The 21,364-nt window shown below is 38.3% G+C and overlaps 1 protein-coding gene across 3 annotated transcripts in view; it reads right to left on the bottom strand.

Annotated features, from left to right (window-relative positions):
* MOB2 (MOB kinase activator 2) overlaps nucleotides 1–21,364 on the bottom strand; it is a 117,548-nt gene that overhangs the window by 45,362 nt on the left and 50,822 nt on the right. Inside the window, exon 1 of one of the 3 annotated variants that reach the window (XM_026092768.2) lies at nucleotides 15,792–15,914. The exons of the other annotated variants lie outside the window; for them this stretch is intronic. Within the exon in view, the coding sequence (XP_025948553.1) occupies nucleotides 15,792–15,829 (38 nt within the window). The 5' untranslated portion in view covers nucleotides 15,830–15,914. Of the gene's footprint in view, nucleotides 1–15,791; nucleotides 15,915–21,364 lie in introns of those variants that run through there. 3 annotated transcript variants of the gene reach the window in all.

The raw sequence follows: 21,364 nt of genomic DNA, 5'->3' as shown, positions 1-21,364 counted from the left end.
TTGGTGATACAGCTAAGCCACTCTTCAGCTTCTTCAGAAAGGAGCATTTCTGTTCACTCCTCCCTGCCCGAAACAACTGAAAATGGTGCTTTTTCACAGCTCTAGTTTTCTGCTACTTTAGCGCTGTGAACCAGCTCACGGGGTGAGATCAGAATCACAGACACATAAGAGGAACAGCCAAAACCCACCTAAGGACAGAAAGTCCCTGCCAGGGTAGGTTTGCCATTACGATGGCTTATGCTAAGAGCTTCACACACATCCTTGCAAGCAAAATAAAAACAAAGAACAATTCCCAATGTGTGTAACTACATCAGCTCCCACAAATGAGCGTGGTAAGAGTGTATACAGAGAAAAATTACACATAACTCCTTGTTCCATTATTCCACTGCCAGAATGTTGTGTTGGACACTATTGTGGGAGGAAATCAAAACTGCTCCAGAACACAGGAAAACAACGGGAAAAACTAAGAGACTTGGACTTGAGGCTGGAGAGGGGAAAAGCAAGGGGAGCTGTTCAGCACACTCACACGTGTCAGAAAACAGCCTGAGAGGACTGCACAAGAAAACAACAATCTTCTCTCAGTCTTGCAGTTTTCCAACAAGGTGCTTCACTGTCCTATGTGTAAGTCTGACAATCAAAGGATCGCAGTGATAATGATAATGAAAATCAAACCTGGGTATTATGTATTTTTTCAAGAGCATGACAATGAAAATACTTTATGTGCATTGTAATGTAATTTGTTTCTGTAACACAGAAACTGCCTCATCATTATCATAATTACTCATGTTATACAGTAGATTTATTATAAACTTTCCTGTGCATACAGAAGTGGAAATTCGCACCTTTTTTTCCCCAACTGAGAGAGTCACTGCACACTTACTCATCTATCTAGACCAGGCAACATCAAGGCATAGAAGCATCGTATTTCAGCTGCATGTTTGCTTTGTTGTGAACTAGATGTCTCAGCAGATTTTCAATACATGCAAAATAACAAAAGTTCAAATTATTTACTCAGTCCACTGTATTTCTCCTAACAGCTAGACGCTCTCTCCCTCCCACCAAACGGCCTTCAGAACTGCTATAGCTGGGATGTGAGCTGGCGGGCAGAGCAAAAACAGGAAACTTCTAGACCACAGAAGTAACTCCTTTCAGCAGCACAACAGAGGAAAAAGCACCAATAGTTCCACAACCACCTTCTAAAAAAAACCCCAAATCATGCTTTTAATCCCTGAACAATTTTAGGAGAGCTGCTATTTATTCACAGACCTCACTAATACATACAGTGACACTCTACCACTTGTCCTCTATAAATCATATGTATCTGAGCATTATGATTCCACTGTTGATTACGTATAGTATTGACTGCAAAATTCTCCCAAAGAGAGCAAAAGTTAAGTAGGATTAAGAGATCGGTAACTCTTTTACCTAAAGGGAAAGGGTAAAGATGAGACATGAACTCCTAGCTGGTTTGAAGTAGCCTCTGTGAAAGCAGAATTTTTTTCCAAAAATATAGGACCTATTTTCATGGCTATTGCCTTTTTATAGTAGTCTATATCAGCAAAGTTGACTTTAAAACACATCAATTCCAATCTGTATTTTTACATCCAAATACATAAATATGAATAATGTCCATAATGAGTGGTGGAAAAAGACTGGAGCTATTTCTTATTCACATAATATGGAATAATTAATTAGTAGATACGCTATTATCTGTTTTGAAGACATTCATATATACACGCATCAGCCAAAGCCTATAACAGCTCCTATAGGAAGTATTAGGTTTGAGGACTACAAGCTGGAATCTGAACAGCTTGTCAAAATGTGAAGAAACAGACTTGGCATTGGAGGAAGTCTTGGGGAAACAGAGCTGCCAAGCCTGCCCAGATATCTCTCTGAAAGTCAAAAGAGAAATCATTCTGTGCTTCTTATCCTGTAACTTTTAGTTGTTGTTACAAATAAATTAGCATTACACTTGAGAAGAGCTACAATTACTTCACGAGTGGCTTATGCATACGCTCCCTCCCCACTACTATTTCCTTTGTTCCTTGCAAAACTCAGTCTTCAAAACTCAATAATCTGTGACAAAAATTGATCCTTAAAACTGCAAACAGGGGATTTAGGCAGCCATGCTGCAAAAAAGAGAGACGATATTGACAAATTTTTCTATGCTTCAAAGACTGGGTCAAAGTGACATAATAAAAACACACATCCAGCTCCTTTCATGACCTTTTATACAGTTCCCTTTCCCATAACACTTTCAAGACAAGCCGCGGTAGGACAGATTGCTCTGACAACCCTCCATTTTGCCAAGAGTCAAACTAAGAAACTCTCTGTAGCCTTCAGCTGTTTGCACATTCCCATTTAGGCCGACACAGGAGCAGCTGATGTGTGTATGTAGTCATTGCCTGTCTTTTGTTTCTCAGAACAAGGAGAAAACACATTTTTTTCCCTCCCTTGTCTGGGAAACAGGAAACAGACACTTATAAAGGCTCTGCCACATACAGCCTCGGCAGGAAAAAGGTGGAGTTTGGCAACATTAACATTTGTTCTTCAAATGCAGACCAGTAATTATTCTAAGGTAAGCAACAGGATGGCTGGACTTACCAATATTTACCCACTCTGCTGCTGCTCTTTCCACGTGCATTTATATTTCATGCAGTCTTACTCATAAACATAAAATCTTTTTTTTTTTTTTTTAAGTAAAAGTCATTCTTTATTTGAGTTTTTGCGTGATTAGACTCTTGCACAGACTTTATTCATCTTTACATAATGGCAACAAATGCAAAGAAATATGCCTTTTATAATAAACTGCACAAGTTAATTAGTTCTTATGCTGCTTATAAAGTGGCTAGACATTTTTATCCCTGTTCTATAAATGAGACTATACTGTTCCTAGTGCAGAATATAGCTCCCCAGAGTACACAAATAATTCTACACCTCCACTTCAGAAAAAATAAACTAGTAACAACATTGTATTTAGCTCGGGGGGGGGGGGGGGGGAACTACATGGATTTTCTAGGAAGGCCCATTACTTGACAACTGTAATTTGCATGTCTGGAAGGCCTGAGAGACAGATCTGCATGTTGCTCAGGTATACTCCAGGAACGTATATGAAGAACTAGCGACAGAAGAAGAAACAGCATGATCAGAAGGAAGACTGTCCACTGAAACAGATACTGAGAAGGTGGCTTGAAACTACCTGTGTATAAGCTACCCAAAGAAATCCTAAAATAACCTACTAAATCCAAAAGTTAAGTACCTATGAGACTGGCTTTTTCACTAGCCAGAGTCTGAACATTTCTGTGACTGGCTACATCAAAAACCCAGAAGCTATTCTATATAAACGCTTGCAGAAGGCCTTTGTATAGCCATTGTCCGCGGAAAAGAAAAAACACCATAGGAAAATATTCCAAAACTTGAATAAATGGGAGCAGCTACAGCTGTGGATGATAACAGACACTGAAGGAATACAATCATGATCATCTACCCTGAGTGAGTACCACGAACGCAACATATAGTTTGCTTTTTGTTTTCACATGGGATGTCCTAGCCCACATTTAAAATGCAAACTTTTGCATGAGATTACTTTCTCTAACACACTCTAAATTCATTACAGGTTTAGAGCTTTCAAAAAGCTTTCCAACTCACAGGGAGGGTACAATCTGCTTAAAAGAGTAATTGTTATACAATTTTAATCACAAATTGGTCATGTGGCAAAAAGTCACGAACGAACTCAGTAACCAGCTCTTTCATAGGCTGTGCTGCCTATATTAAGAATAGCTTTCATGTTTATGGAGTGCAGTTAATCAGCAGCTTTCAAAATGTTTTAAATCACATTGTTCTTTGCTGTAGTGTGTGCCTCCAACATGAATTTCCATGATGTGAATAACGTGCACGTATCATGCATTCCTCCATCGTAACATACATTCCAGCCTACGCCAGTGCAGTCCAAACAAGACGTACCCTGACATATCCCCTCTGTCAATTCTCCTCCCTTTCCCGCACACCAAAATCTCCAACTCTCCACCTATTCCAGGAGTATCCCCACATAGCGAGAACACCCAGCTAGTTTTCCAGCTTGTTGGCTTTACTCTCTCCTGCCTTGCCTTTTCCCATAGCTGCCTCCCTTTTTCACCTTCTCTATCTCCTGATGCTTGGATCCACCTGCAAAGACAAGGGCAAGGAGCCCACCATGTGGTTGGTTCCCACCCAAGAAAGGGGACCAGCCCGGATTTCGGGGCAGGCAAGCTCTGCGAGAAACAATCCCCTCTCAGTGCCGACAGCCTCCTTCGGCATCAGGGCCCAGGGCATGTAACAAGATGGGATGACTCTTCCTGCACTACTCAAATGCTCTCAGCTCCCAGGTCACCCCAGAAAGGAAGGCTTCAGCATTGGCTTTGGAGTTTAAGGCATTCCTCAGAAGGCATTTCATATGCTGTAGCTTGAAAATGGCTGCAGAAGGCTACCAAGAGATAATCTTCCAATAGTGAAGACTTGTCCAAAACAACAATCAGCTCACACTCAGATCTCCTCCAGTCCCTACAATAATTGATGACAGGACAAAACAAACAAACAAAAAAAACCAACCAACCACTGATGACAGGAGGAAAAAACCCCAAACCTAAGGTATAGTTTCTTCCATTAAAGAGGCATTACAGATGTAGACATATAGTTGAAGTTTGGAAACAGCATTTTTTAACCATACTCTAGAACACAAAAGCTCCCTCATGAAGTGAATAGTACAATCCACACAAATGAAAGGGAAACGCTCCTTTACACAGCACTTTGGCTACATGCTTAATCTAACGCAGGAGGTATGTCGCACTGTATCTGCTCGGGTAATCCCAGAGACCCTTAGTAACTCCTGGAGCTATGCAAGGTAACACACAGCTCTGACCTCCAACTGGCATCCTCTGCAGTGATCTCTCCCCACTTTATTGCATCATACACTAAGTTTGATATATTATCTACCTACACATAAAGGATTTATCATCTAGTATTAGAGCATGAAACTGGATAAGAGCATGAGATGGTCAATCTCTCTCAAAAAGCCATATTCTAGCCACTGAGAAATCAAACGATCTTAGTCAAAAGACTGAATGAACTTGTAGAAAATCTTATTTATTTCAGTTGCTGAATAGCTACTTAATTTTTTGTTTGCTTATTGTCAGACTGAATAGTCTTTTAGAGCTGAAAAGATTTGTTTAAATAATCTTAAGTATAGCGATAGCACTCAATATTACAAAAGGCAGCATTTAACCCCTATAAAAATATTTAAGCATATAGTCAGTGTAGTTCTTCAGCATTCTATGAATACGCATCAATATCAAAAGCACATAATATGCCCTATAAAATAAAACTACAGTGAAAAAATTATTAAAGTCCCCTCAGAAAGCTGTAATGTCACTGTATCAAGAATACACTCATAATTAAAGACCGACCGGGAAAGCAAAAATAAGAAAAAGAATGGGTCTGGTGCTTTTGAGTAATGTAGCTGTATGACTGCTATGAAATAAAGCTCCCAAGCCAATAAAACCTGACACACGCAGAAAGCCAGTGTGGTGCTGTGAGCTACCTAATATTTCTCATTAGGATCTTTCCTGCTAATGAATGATGCTTAGTTATCTTTAGCATCCATCAACACTGCTGCTGCTCTCTCCCACGCAGAAAAAGTTAAAGAACCTACATTTTGTTTTAGCTGAGCTAGCAGCAAAATGAAGTGAGTGATGTTTCACCCTGCATAGTTGGCAAGACAGAGCTTTGGGAATAGAAGATAAAACCATTAATAGGTTTTGCTTTTTCTGCCTTTCTTGGCTTTAGAGCGGACCATAAGCAAGAGTTCCCTTAATACAGCTGAGAGAAAAGAAACCTCACTTTACTTCATCATTATTGCAGGTGCAGTTTGACAGTGACGCGAGGAAGGAAATAAGCTCTTGTTCTGTTTTTAAAGAAAGCCTGAATTCATTGGAAAAGCTTTTAATATGGCTATATTTTATAAACTTGTTCATTAAGATCTTAAAGTGATTTTCCTTTAAAAAGCTCTGGAGCATCTCAGAGGCAAGAAGGGGAAATAAACTGCCCAGTGCACATCAAGCTACTGAAGTAGCAATTCACAGCAACTGGTATAAAAGTTTAGGGTTAATCTGGTACCCAAATTATTATTAATGAGCTATAAATTAGGATGTTAATAGTTATAGCGTAAAACAAAGGATAAGTTATGTGTCTACTTCTAGTGGGCACTTCTTGCCCTGCATACATACTGCCTTAATTATAATCCCTGACCACAATACATGCTCCGCTACATGGTTTACTTTGGGTGGAGGAAACAGAACAACAGAAGGTGCCAAAAACAAAGCTCCAAGTTTCAATCAAGTGCTCTGCCATTCCCTGTTCTGGTCTGCAGTTGCAGAGATAACAACTTCTTTGTAATACTCAAATCCTAATAAGAGCATTTATCACTGTCCAAGACTCTGTGCAAGACCAAGGATGACAGCTTCCTTGAATTTGTGCTACACAATTGTTTTATATTAAAAAAAAAAAGTGAGACATTTCCAAGTATATAAGTATGGGGGAAAAAGCAGAGAGTGTAAACGACTATACACCACACAGGAGACCTGCAACAGCACATTCAGGAGTTCTGAATTAAATTTTTGCTTCTGGTGGAAACTAATTAAACATTCGTGAAGAGTTACGGTTAGCTGTGCACAGATAATCTATGACAATGCACACATACTCCTACAGGTTATTCTTAGCTTTAAATATTCCCCAAAGGTAGGAAACTAATTGAACAGGTCAGATTTAAGAGTATGCATTAAAATAAACGCCTTTCTATGCTATAACTTGAGCTTTTTATTTCTTAATCACTGTACAATCTTCCATTGAAACAAATACTTTTTTCGCATCAAAACAAAGATTTTTTCCTGCTGAAATAAAGGCTGGCATAAAGTACTGTGGTTTCAGAATTATATTACAAGATTAAATCTACACTATGTGCTCCACTGATCTGAATAATTTTCTGATCAAGAACCTACCCAAAGAAATATTTGATCTTTAATTTAAATATATACTTTTCTTAAGTCATCTGCAGTATTCACCACAAAGAAGCCTCAGTTCCAAATCCATATTTGGGAACAGTTCTATTAATATAACACAACAATGATTCAGTGCAAGTTCTAATGAAATCTCCTCTTTAGAAGCATTAAGTTTATAATACTTTCCCCATATAAGGCTTACAATTGAAATCTTTATACAGGCATTGTTAAAGAACATAAAAATGCTTAAACCATTTTTGCATGCATGCAAAAAAATCCCTAGGAAAACATATCTGAGAACATAAATCGTAGGACAAATGCCACCAGAACTGCCAGACCAAATATAGAGGACAATAGCTACACAAACAATATCCACAGTCTCTATAAAAGAAACCCCCTCCTGAAGGTGAAGATATACTCCAAAGATCTAGGACTACAATTCTAGAACAACTTTTGGTATTTTGCACCATATTTTCTTCTCCCTCTCTATTGGGCAAACATGCTACCACCGTATGATAAGGTAGACAGTAGCAGCACTGTCTATTCCACATTAAAAATGTCAAAATGCACTGAAATTGCTGCAAATACTAAGAGTCATTGTCACCAGATGGTGACATGAAGATTAATGTCAGCCTTACTGCCTTGAGGCCCCTTGCTTTTAGTGTTGGTCTCCTTGTTCAGCTTTTTATGGCTCCACACCTCTTTGCGCTGCTCCTACAGCAGACCAAACAGGAAAGTACAACGGGTCTCTCCCTCAAGCAGCACACTGAAAAGAGCACAGCAACCAGAACCAGCACTAACAAACTTCACGGCACAGAGTGAGCAGCAGTGGTCAAAAACAGCCAGCTCTTCCCAGCTGCACTCCTTGGGTGTGGGGAACGGTGCTAGACTAAAATCTCGTCCTGACCACAGGAGCTCACTGCAGCTCTTCCAAAGCTTCCTTCAATATATCCCAATACCTCAGTCCTGACTTGCAGGAGACTGCAAGGATCTCTGAAGCTTCTTTTGCTCCATGCCTGGCAGCACTTACAAGGCTGTTTGCAGACTAATTCTAGAGGGACTTCAGTTAGTTCAGGTTCAGTACTGATTTCAGATTAAAGACATTTCAGTACTACAGCAAAATTTACTTCTCAATGTACAAAAGAAAAAAAGCTTGAACAGTTTAGAAGAAGCTTAAAGACTGGTAGCTCTAGGTATGGGAGGTACAAACATTAAATAGCTATGGAAAGGAGGGAAAAGTCAAATGCAAAATTTTATTGCTCCCTGGCATGAAAGACGTACCTTACCAAACACGCAAGTTTCTTCCCTAACGTGGCATTCCTTCTTTCTCATAATACAGCAGAAGCCCAGTGTAATCTTTTAATCCTCTAAAGGCAGAGGAGGCAGTGAAAGTATTTTTGAGAGGAAACTTTTCCTACTGTTTGTGAATGATTACATTTGCCACATTCTGCAGATCCTCAGAGGTTGTTCTCTCTCTATTACACACTCAGCAATCAGACCTTCCTCGAATTTCAGCCCACATATTCACAGATGCCTAACACTACTGAAACATTATCCCCTACAAACATTGCATTAACTCTCCCCCGCCAAAAAAACAAACAAGGAGCATTTTAAAGACACATCAGAACTCAGCTCACCTTGTAACCGAAGCATACTGAATGAACACACTGTCAACTTCAGAAAATGAGAGCGCAAACCTATAACTAAAGCTACAGATGAGCCCAAAGAGCCATCTCTGACTAAGAGAGCAGTAATGTCACCTTGAGTCAGGCAGAGCTCAGCCAGCAGTGCTAGCCTTACATCTTGGCTTACATTTTTGACACCATAAAGCACTTTAAAGAAGACTCTCCAAAACTGGAGTCCCAATCCAAGGAAAACTGAAGCAGATAATCCACATTTTTGGTCTTAATGTGACAAAACTTTGCTGCACTTTCCAAGAATAACAGTCTGTATTGCTACCCTTAGATCTTCCTTTATTTAATGATAGGAACTCTAATAATTTGGGAGGACTGTAAAATAGTTCTCACAGCTGCTTCTCTTCAGATAAGATATGTGGGTGTTCATACTACTTCTGCCCGCCAGATGCGGTATTTTAACAGGCTTTCATGAGCTGCTTGTCACATCCTTTAATACTACTTTTTTTTTGCAGTTGAAACCATACTTCAAAAAAGCCTTCTGGAGCAGAAGCTCTTATTTCTACACTTTTCAATAAAATGAACTTATTACTTTTTCTCCTTTGTTTTGTGTCAGTATAAGAGGGAAGCGAATGAGGAAAATAGATATTTTTGTAAATTTCAGAGCTTGGCTCAACATCAAGGGTCATTAGATAAAATCAGTGACTTGGAGCAAAGGAAACAGATTTCAGGGCCAACAATATTTTATCAGAGTCAGCTGAACATCCATTAATCATAAGATATTCCTAAATATTTCTTCCTTGTTCAACTTGAATTTGTTCCAAGGCATGGGTTACTTCTGCCTTTGATTACATAAATCCAGTTCTCTCTACTTTCTAACTATATGTGAGAGAAATGGAGAATAAGAAATTTTTCAGAAATCCTTATTTTGGAAAAAAACGTTATTTCAAGTTGTGATACCAGTTTATGACAAACAAGGCATTACAGCATAAATTGTAACTTCTGTAAAAAACATTTTAAGATTTTTACTGAATTATGCTCACTTTTAGATGGTTAAATTTTTCTGGGAAAAAAGGCAGTGTTACTGAGATAGGTAGACACAACAACCTGGCTGCGCACCATACAGGGGAATTGCACATAAAGAGAATCACGTGCTCCTGACGGACTTGTCATCAAAGCGGTTGACAATTATGTGAAAATCACTTCATATACACATTTGTCCAAGATGAACGTAGCAAAACACAATCTCCATGCATAGCAGAGCTCAAAGAGCATTTTCAGAAAGTGCCCAGAAGAGCACTGGGCAGGAGAAGGGAGATCTCGGCTATCTGAATTCTCAGTTGAGCCATCGATACCACAGGGTGCACAAGGAGAACTTTTCAAGAAAGCTGAACATGTTCTCCTCAGCAGCACAGGTGCTATCTGAGAAGCTGCCTGCAAAAAGCACATTTTCAAGGTCTCATCCCTGCCTAACTTCTAATGCATAATCTAGCTATACACCTTTTGCACTTAAAATGGTGCAGGAAAACATGCCACGTGGTATGTATTCAGCAACGCAGAATCGGATAAGGGAATGGAAGGAAGCTAAAATTATTTAATTAACATGAAAAATTTTACTTTGTGCCACATGTTTGTTTCAATGAATAACCTATTTTACATGCTGTTCAGTTTCCATGGCTTTGGGATGACTGCTACAGATCATACCTTACAGTCTTAACAGTCATCTTCAGACAGGTTTTGAATTCTAAACCTGCACACTGATTTAGAAAATATCATAGGCCAACTGTACACTGCATAGATTTGTCAAAATAGCTATGCCAATCAGAAGAGAGTAATGAGGCATCATGTGGCTCATAGATCAGTGCCATGTGAAATCCCAATTTAGACACAATTTTACTAAGTAGAGTGTTTGCCAGTATACCTTACCATACTTGAAGCAAGGTAACTAAGTTGCCAGCTGCCCAAAGGAACTCTTCACTTCTACAGTTGAACAATCTCTTTAACTCTCCAGAAAAACTTTCCTACTCTGGGCATCGCCATTGTGAAAGTAAAACAGCACGGCCACAGTTCTGTCTGCACCACTATAAAGGGGCTAAGAATGTGTAGGCTCACATATAATGACTTAGAAAGACGGGAAACTAAGATCACACTACCGAAGTTCAAGCTGCATATGTCTTTTGCATAGTGTGATGTTGTATCTCTTAAAATGCATGCTTGGATTTACACTCTTCCTTAAACTAAGTCAGGAGGACAAAAAGACAGTGGAAGTAGACGTATAATAAACAATATTTGTTATTCGACACCTCACCAGTGTGCAAAGACTTATGCTGACTATCTGTAAATCCAAGTGCTAAAGGGACAAGAGAGAAGATTAAAAAATAGCATTTGCAAAAAGAAGAACTATGCTAAAACAATTACAGCACTGCTGCATTTCACACTGCTAATAAACACAGCACCAAGCAAATAAAGGGACATCATCCAAGTTAAGATGACCTTCAGAAAGGATTGTCAGTAAAAAGAAATTATGCAACGCAAAGAAATATAATGAGCACACTGCAGGTTAGTACACAACAGCAAAGCTGACTTAACGACGTTGTCAAAGAGATGCTGGCAGTAAGATTTCTGCTCCAGTCTCAGCAAGGTAAGGTTGGTCTCCTCACTCAGTGTTCTCTGATGAATCTCTGCACTAGACCTTTTTGCCTCCACAAAGATGCATAACCATTACCTCTTTAAAAAGCAAAAGTAAACATGCCCATGATCAGCGAGACCAGCTCAACAAAAGCATATATATCATTCAGTTTATAAGTAAAACTCCAGACTACATGTAAGTTTCCAATTTATGCGTGTGCAATTCTAACACTAATGTCAACCGGGGTAAAATGGAATATGAGAGCAGGTCAGGATGGGGGAGCTTTTAACTGGTATTAGATTTGAAAATACTTTCCAATATCTTATTTCCCCGTGCAGTCTTCCTCTTCTTTGGGAGTTCACAAAGTACAATCAGTAGCTGACCAAATTATACGCAAAGAAAAACCTAATTATTGTGATGACTCCTATTGCAGTTCTTTGTTTAGAAGCAGCATTAAAAGCAAGAGTCATAATTTTCCTGAAAACTGACTCAAATATCTGCAATATCTTGGGCAATACTTTGTAATGTCAAAGGAGGAAGTACTAAAAGGAAAAGCGGGCATCTGTATGCAAAGGATGCAAGGGTTTTTATCTCAGAGATCGGACTTCTATCACTCTTTTTGGTTGCTTCACCCAAGATATCAGCATCACATCTCCCAGCAACTAAAGAAAAAAACTGATTAAAACTTAAATCTGGTCATATTTGCTATAATAAAACAAAATATGAACTATTTATAAACCTTGTCTCTTTCAACTCAAGGTAAAACAGCTGCAGAACTGGCTTCAATTTGACATAAGAAACAATTAGCATGCAAAAAACATAATAAGTTAGATGCAAAACAGTAGGAAGAACAAATGCTTTTATGGAAACAGAATGTAAGAAGAGTACAGAGTAGGCGTAGTTGTGGGAAAGGCCTGACCAAAAATTAAAACTACTCAGGTATCAGGAGCAGGGCATTTCAATGCACTTCCTAAGTAAAGCCAAGCAGGAAGAAGTAACATCAAGAGAAAGCATATTTTCAAGATAATATTTTCTGCTCAATATATTATGACATATTTCAAAAAAAAGAGAAGCAGTTTGTACAGGTTAGGATTGAATGTTACTCAGAATTTTGTTTAAAACTGTTTTTCCCTCTCTGTTTCTAAAAATTGCTAATTTTACTCTATCCCTGTGGTTTAATTTAGATTAAGTAAAACAACACATTTTGATGTGCTTGTAGAGAGTTCTGGGGGATTATCAGTGAAAATGCTAACTTTTTGGATTGCTGTAGAATCACTAATTCCATCATGCAGAAAAAATAAATCTCTGGCTATTACATGCACAAGAAAAATCCTTGTCAAGATTACTGGCAAAGACAAAGCAGATTTAAAAAATAATTTGTTTACTTTCCTAAATTAAAAACAACACTGAGAGCTTCAAAAATCAATCTCCGTGACAAATGCCTCTAACTAATGAGTTAGGAACAGTTTATTTACTTTTTAAGAACAAAATGACACGTGCAAACATAACTAGTATTTTTGCCTGGTTTTCTAAAAGCACATAAATGGCTGTTGTTCTCTTCAAAAGAAGAGAGCAGAGATATGAACTTTACAAATTTAGGCCAATAGAGAATGTTTCCAACAAAAGAGGAAGAATATCAGTGACAATGCAACAGTCAATCATGATGACATTGACATCTCCCTGTAAGTCGACACCTGCTTATTTTATTCAAACTTTCCTGAATTAGGCTAAGAACTGTTTTGATTCAACATACACTTTTTGATCCTTTAAGTACATCCAGATACAGTATATAAAGAGAAAAAAGAAGTTGCATTTTTCTTTTAAAAGTTGAGGTTTTAAACAGAGCCCTGCCCTCCCTCACAAATACCAACTTATACGCTCTACTATGAATACTTACACAAAGTTCAATAAGAACAGCTAAAAACAAAAGACAGTATAAAGAAGGAAGGTCCCAGACAAGCTGACTTTTAATGTAAAAAATTAATTCCTATTGTTCTTGATACACCACATCCATGTTTTAACATTTGAAAACACATTTGGTCTAACACCACCTTGCCTGAGTATCTGTGGCAAGTTTCCCCATTCTGTGGCTGCCTCTCTGAATATGCCGATTATTTTGAGGTACTCACATTTGGCAGTACAACCTACCCACTTTTTTTTTTTTTTTTAATAACAGAAGCTTATGGTTCCCACATACTGTGTTGTAAACAGTAATCCCGCTGTAACTATATTCCTGCCATTTGCAGATACCTGCTTCAGCAACAGTTTGTATTTGTTGTACAACGTTCCAAAACACCGAGCTCTCCTCTCCTAAAGTGACCTAGGCAACAGGATGCCACTCCACCTGACAAGTGGAACATGGTGTCCCAAACAAAAAACCCAAAAGAGCAAAACAAGCCTTTCTGCTGACAAGCCAAAAGTGACCAAGATGAACAGGAAAACATTTCAAGCTCTTTTTCCATTACCTTGCACTATTAAAATATCCAGGCAAGAGATAAACATAAAAGGAATTTATTTAATTAGATAAATTCACTCCTCAGCATCTGCTGTTTAACAGAGCAAAGCACATCAGCATGTTAGAATCAGATAATACTGGAGAAAGCCACAAATTCAATGTTGAAGCTCCATTTAGGTGCAAGCATTTGGATGCCACTGGTTTTACTCACTGTAACACAACGCTTCAAGTCAAATGACCGCAATAAAATGTAATACCAGGTATTCACTGGGCCACAAGAAATGAAATTCCTTAAAATGATTATGCAGCATCTTGCAAGTTAGAACAAGGCAAAATAGATACACAGAATAATCTTGCACTATTTATTTCCCTTAAGTTCTATACCGCATATGCATTCATTTTTAATAAACCTCAAATCAATTAAATAAATTGTTCTTCCCCTATGTAATTGAAAACTAAGCAATTCCATTAACATAAGCAGTATGCATCATATTTTGTATTTCATTCACATTTTTTTTGACTCTCTAAATCAAGCTAATCTCTAAAATCATCAAAAACTCAGCCAAAAGACAAAATGAATGCTATTATATTCTTAACTTCTATCTACTGCAAACTCAATTCCATTGAGTGACAAACTCATCTTACTGTATACATGTATACGGTATATATGTATACTTATACCGTAACATAGTAACTTTCAATTATGTTTGGGTTTTAGAGTCAGATAATGGAATTTTTATGGCAGGCATAAAAAAGTCAAACATAAGTTAGAAAGCTGTTATCATGCAACTATGTTGCTACTAATCTGTAGTCATATTTTATAAAAAATCAAATTTAAACATACGCCAGCAAAGTAAAGGACCATTGTAACAGGGCGTGTGCAAGCCGGTGTATGCAAAAACAGCGCACACTAGCTGAACACCACTGCCAAAATATTTCCCATCTGGTCTGCCTGCAACGCTATATCCTTCCCTTGTGCAGAGACTGCCAATCGTGACCAGCTGTGCAACGGGCCACCAGTTTGAAGCAACTAGGCAGTTTTGTGCTACTCTCCAGCCGTACTCTGGAATATAACTGGGCTTTTCAGGGATGAAGCACTAAGCCAATCGCACCCTGAAGCGCTTATCAAAATGCTTGCTCATTATACTAGGTTAAAAGCAGCACCAAAGTAAAATGATACTGCAAGACTTTCTCCATTTGTCAAATCACCAGCCAGGTATGGCTAAGCAGTTAACATAGCTACATGGAAGAAATACAAATTCTCCTCAGATCAGGTATAGTGTGCCAAGAAATAAAACCTACTTCATCTGAACACATACAACACATGTGCACTAGTCAAATCAAATGCAATCACAGAAAAATACTTCCACTTGAAAACTCTCTATTTTTAATTACTACAAGAAAAGGTAAGGTTCCTTAAACAAAGAAAATCTATTTAAGTTCTTTACAGTAACTGTATGTCCTCTCTTACCGAGAGGATTTTACAGCAACCAGAGAGAAAAATCAGGATTTTTAGAACCACAAAACTAGCAGGATAACTCAGAGTAGTTTTCAGTACTTGAAATTAGTTGGTTTTTGAGACTGACTAATTTTCAAGTCATCCTTATTCTCTACAGAGGAAGCATCACTTTTAATGACTTGAGCCCTTGTTTTTATCAAAAGCATGGGGCACATGCATAAACACATAGGACAATAATTACCCCAAGACATCTCTTCTGGAATCACACGATTCTAATGCTTTGGTGTTTTTACTGAGCAGGAGTTTCTTCTACTGTTAGATCAGATCCAACTCATTTCAACACACAGGCAGCTCTAACCCTCCCCCACCTCACTTACAAATGCACATGCTTTAAAAGCAAAGCTAACAAAATGCTAAAGAAAGCAAGCTAAATAAGCTGTGCATGTTATATACTGTGACCCTCTACTACTTCAAAGACAAAACACTTGACTGTTATTTTACATAACCCTTCACTAGAAAGAAAAATAAAGGCTACCGTTACGCAGTTTCAATGATTCAAAGGACGACGCAGTCTATTTCTTACCCGTTCAGAGTGTATGAACCATTCCTCTTGAGCCTCATACTTGCAGATAAGAATCTTAGGAAAAAATCCAGAATGAGGAGGTTTGTCCTCTGCTTTACCAGAACAGAGGCACCTGTTTGGTGGTTGAGCTTTTTGTTAATCGGGGGATCTCTTTCCTGTTTCTCTGAGTCATCATTGAGGAACAATGAGAAACCGCCACCAGAGCCAATTAGCAGGAAGCCCAGAGGAAACTGTCTGCAGCCAAATAAGAGTCTGGAGGTGTAAAATATCCCCAATCCACCTCCTACAAAATCTTAGAAACCACCAAGAAAAAGCAGCAAAAAATAATGGAGGAAGGGGGCTTATAAAATAGCTTAACCACACCCTGCATTTGCAAGAATAAACCTTGAAGAAAATTGTAGTTTATTGGTAGGCTTCTCTTCTTCCAATTAGTCTGCAAGCAGCTTCAGATATATTTCCTCTTTCTCTTGAGCCCTGCAGTGACTATCACTCAAGTACTCATCACTGTCCTCAGAGTACGAGGCAAATAAGAGCAGCCCTAAATAACAAATATCCAGAGTGTTTTTTTTTTTTTAATATCAAGTTGAAAACAAGAAATGTAGAAAGGGACATACAATTAAATAGTAGTTTAAAGGTTTATTTTCTTTGCACAAATAAAGTTAAAAATAGGCAGCTCTAAAGTCACATTTGAAAACTGCAGAGAAGAATATCCTCTAGCAGTCCTGTCCTGGGCAGGCTGCCCTGCATAAATCACACGATCACACTGTCTGATTAGGCTTTTTTGCTTCCTTTCCTGTTCGACCTACCATTCCCTGATAGCTGTGAACTAAACAGTTGCACAGCTTAACTTCTGGTGTAGAGGGATGAATCTGTTATACAAAGTGAAAATGTCTCCAGGTAATTATTTATCATTTACTGACCATGAGAAAATCAACACAAAAAGAGACTGAAGAAATCACTTGGAAACATTTTAAAAAATGAATGTCACTTGTGGCCTAGATGAAGAAAACCCTAAGATAGTGGGAGAACTGTTTGCTAGCCATAGGCAAAGATGAATTCATTATTTACTGCCTAAAGAGAGGGAAGCAATGGGTAGGGTCTCACAGAACTCTGGCCTGGGTTCACTTATTTTAATGACCTGAATGACTGTAGACAGTATGTTTGTCAAACTCTGAATTCTTGTCCTGTTCCTGTCTTTGCGTTGTCCTTGCAGTCTAAGATTTGCTATCTGAAAATTTAAAAACAGATTAAAAAAAAAAAGCAGCCTACAAATAAGGAGAATTGCTTAATTTTGTACTGGGTGCCGAAGATCATGGGGGCACGAGTAATCACCTATACTAATATAGGGACTGCTTAGATCACAAATGTTGAAAGGAAAAAAAAATGTTACAATAGATTACAAGCTGAAGAAATCAACAACGCCAAACTGTTGATAAAAAAGGCAATGAGACCGAGCAGTATGAACATCTTGAGTCTGCAAGATGAAAGTAATTCTTCTCAGCATCTATCCAGCCTCACGGAGAGTACAGTGTCCAACTCTGGGCACTCTAGTTCAAGACACACGTAGAGAACGCTGGAGTCCAGCGGGCACCAATAAGTATGATTATCTACCTCAAAGGTGAGAACACTGAGGGAGGAAGACAATGTAACAGGCTTCAAGAATGTAAAATGCTGCTGTAAAGGGAAAGGAAATGATGTTCTTCCTGCCCCTGCTCTATCCATTATAAAGTAATGGACTTGAATTAAGCAAGAAACAAAACAGGTTAGTATTAGAATTTCTTTTTTACTGAGTACAGTGACACAGGAATACATTACTGAGTCTCCATTATTGTAGGCCTTTGAGATGATCTTGCCCTGGGGCTGGGGATTGACTAGGTGACCTCTATAGATCTTTTTCAGCTCTACTTTTCTGTGATTTCCTCCCTTTAGTAGCTGGAATAAAGAATGAAAATTGTGCTAGGGAAACACATGAGACAAACTAGCTGAAGTAGAACCAGACCACAGCGTGCTTTAGATTTTTCCTAGGGAAAAAAAAAAGTTATGCTGTCCAGGACTGCAAAGAGGTACAATACAGTGGTAGCAGCACTCTGCTTTTATGATTCATCTTGAGAAAAGAATTGCACTTCATGTTCTGCTCAATCACCAGTTCTGCAAAGATCCCACCTACATGTTGGCTGGCACCAGGAATTGATTCTTTGCGCAGCTATGGGCAGGCACTGCTGTCCCTCGAGTGAGCGAAGGTTCAGTATGGCCACAGAAAAGCTAGAAGCTGGGTCCTTACAGCCAGCTACCTACCAGTGCTGGATGGAGCAGAGACATGTGCTGAGACGCTTATCAAAGAAAATTCATTGATCCATTTGCTTAATTTAGAGAATAAAAATGTTAAAGTTAATAAAGAAATCCAAGGGCATACTAAATTCTAAATTTATTTCTAAATTCAATGTAAACTGTAGGTCAAGCCAAAACTTGAAGTCACTTTTCTTCTTGGAAGCAAAGATTCCTGGGGAAAACCTTCTGAGAGGCAGTCTGAAACCCAGCCTCAGAGTAAATCAGTTTTAATGGACATAAATAATTCCCCACTCATAAGATGCATCTGACACTATAATTACAGTACATCTGACATTGTATTTTTTTGAATGCATGCTAATTTGCACTGGAACTCCATCAGCAATAGAGAACACAGGAGTTGATCGTGAGCTGGTGTCTGATGACTATGAGTTTATTTAATAGCAACTGAGTACCATTTACCATAAACTGAAGAATCACATATTTTTAAGTAAAAAAATGGACCTTTCCCCAGCCATTTTCTAAGCCCCTTTCTGGTTGCAAACTTTAAGTGATGTTCCCACTGATTTTATGAACATTTTGTTTTTACTAGCTACCTCATTTCTTAAAAATAAATTTCAGCATTCCATTGCTTCTAGCAGCTGCTGTTTTTTCCAAACTCTACCTCTGCTGAAACACATCAGTGCTTTTTATTTTTTCACTCCCCCATTCTCTGTCAGGGATTACAGAAGCACAAGGGTATGTGTTCTTTAACATCTCCATCTGAAAGCTATTATAGGAAACCAGCAACTAAATATAAACTGTCCAATCAGACTCAGAAACAGCCACAGTGATGCTGGGATTCCTAAATGCTATCATGGACAAAGGAACTTACCACAAAAACACAGTGAAAGTCTACTTGCCAACACGACTGCTTCAGGAACAATGAATTCCTGCTTCAGAAAGGTCTTCTGGAGAAATGCATTTGCTTAGCAAAGACCAAAAAACCCCCTTTATTTTTAGTCAACGTAAAAATACTGACAATAAACTCTCAGAAGCAGGCAATTTATGGTGGGACAACATGCCACACACAAGCTAAAGTCTCCTGCTGTATTTTCAATTAGCTGCACCTAAAGAAATACTTTCCTCTCTCTAGATACACACATTCCAGACTGCATTCACAGGCTAAATCATCATTACTGTGGTGAAAACATATGGGAGGAGGGAAACTTATTTCTGTCTCCTTAGGATCCCTTCTAAAGAGTAAAGCATTCTTACAGTCCCCTTCTCTTTTATTTCTTTCTCCAAGTAGAATCTATGTACTTTATCATGGTTTATTTGTTCCTAGGCTAAACATTCATCCAACTACTACTTTGCCTCTGAGAGGAATTTCAACAGCACCATTTGGTCCAGTTTTTCTGGAAGGTAGCTCAAAGTACAGTTCTTTAGATACAAGAAATTAGTATGGGTGACTTATCATTTTCATCTGTCTCCCAGCCACTTGCTACTTTGAAAACAGTGTTAAAAGACCTCTGCTTCTACTCCTATAATAAAAATTCTCCATCTAATAAGGAAATGTACATGTTAAATAAAAAGCAGGGGACAGAAGAGAATAGCTAGTCACTCTACTACTTGGAAAGGATTACAGTACGTTCAGGACTTAATTATTCATCCGGAGGAATTTTTGCATATGAATGAAACATCTTTCTACATCTAAAAAGAAACACTCACTAGCAACCTCAATCTTCCACATCTGGTCAGGAAAGAGAGGAGACAGTGTGCCCATATGCACCCTATTTTCCAGAGCCATAGCTTTTTCACATATGTTAAAGTTACTACTACAGCATGTAATGTTATCTTATGTACGTATTCTTGACCAACTCCATTCAGTGTTTTTGAAAAATTCTATTTGTATTTGGCATATGTCCCACTATTGAAGAGAATAACTTACTTCCTTTCTTCTGGAAAACTTCTACTAAACTACTGCTTGTCCTTGTTTTCCATGATCGTGCATCATAATTTGCACTAAAGGGCCGGCCAAGTTAACTCCTAGGATAAATAATGAAATACTGAATTTTTACAAACAATACATTTGATTCTACTAGTCCAGTCTGATTATATACTTACACACACTTCATGTTAGCTTATATACCAAACAGGGCTCATTTTACATATACTTAACCACTTTGCTAATTCAGTCTTAAACACTAATACTACAAAAAACAAGCAGCTTACAGGTCAATATCGATTGCTGCTAGACGAGAATGAATACGTAAGTAATCTTTTCTAAGAGGAAGAGATGGAGAACAGAAAGTTTGGCTATAAGACACAGCTGGAAACAAACATGTTTTCCCCAAGTTCTGCTAATTCATTCTGCACGTGAAGATAGTGCTGCCTCAGCTTCAGAACTGAAGAGAGATTTCTTTGCCAAATCTGTTCAGAAACCCCATTTCAGCCCTCCATCTATTTGGTTTAGTACTGGAAAAAGAAAAAAGAAAAAAACCTTGTTTGAGGACACTACAATGGTCAATATACAAATGTAAGCCAAACCACATGCCTTATATACAAACAGAAAGCCATAAAGAACACATGAAAAGTCTTTAATTTAGTTTTAAGAGGAGATTTTTTAACTGAATACAACAGTCAGTCCTGATATAAGGCAAAGATGACACCAGCACTGAAAGGGTTATTGCAAGCACTTCATAATACGCAAAACATGACAGCGTTGGAGAAAGTTACAGAACTGAAATAACAGAAAAGCAATCCGCCTGGAAACGGAAAAGGGTGGGTAAGTAGTCTTTACCGGACAAGGGCAAAAGCCAGGGTTTATAAATTTAGAAAAAAATACACACCCACACAAAACTTCTCAAGTAAGAAAACCCGACATTTTTACAAGGCTTTTATATAACTTTTGCCTAATCATTCTGAATGGACATCTGCCCGTGGCTTACTATAGGAAAGCACAAGCTTTTAGCATGTGTCAAACAGTTTGAACACACAAGCTTTTGGCCCTTTGCCTGCTTTGATCCCCCACTTCGGGCAGTTTACTGGGGGTAGTTTGGAGTGAATGAACATGAACAGATCTCTCTTTGGAAGGGCTGTCTAAAAGAGTTAATGTAATCAAAGTTTGGCACCAGAGTTCACAGTGCTTGATTGCATTATTTTTTAACTGATTTTAAATGGCTTTTTATTTTCAAAACCAGAAGCAGCTGGACAGAATTTAATAATTAGCTTCTGTGTTAGACAGATCCTTACACAGGGTTAACATAAGATACTATGGCAAAATAAATTTTTGAGTTGGAGGTGAA

This window comes from Dromaius novaehollandiae, chromosome 5 (genome assembly GCF_036370855.1).
Source record: "Dromaius novaehollandiae isolate bDroNov1 chromosome 5, bDroNov1.hap1, whole genome shotgun sequence".
In the NCBI taxonomy this organism is placed as follows: domain Eukaryota; kingdom Metazoa; phylum Chordata; class Aves; order Casuariiformes; family Dromaiidae; genus Dromaius; species Dromaius novaehollandiae.
Note: the sequence above shows the minus strand (reverse complement) of the source record. Positions and strands in the feature narration are given on the sequence as shown.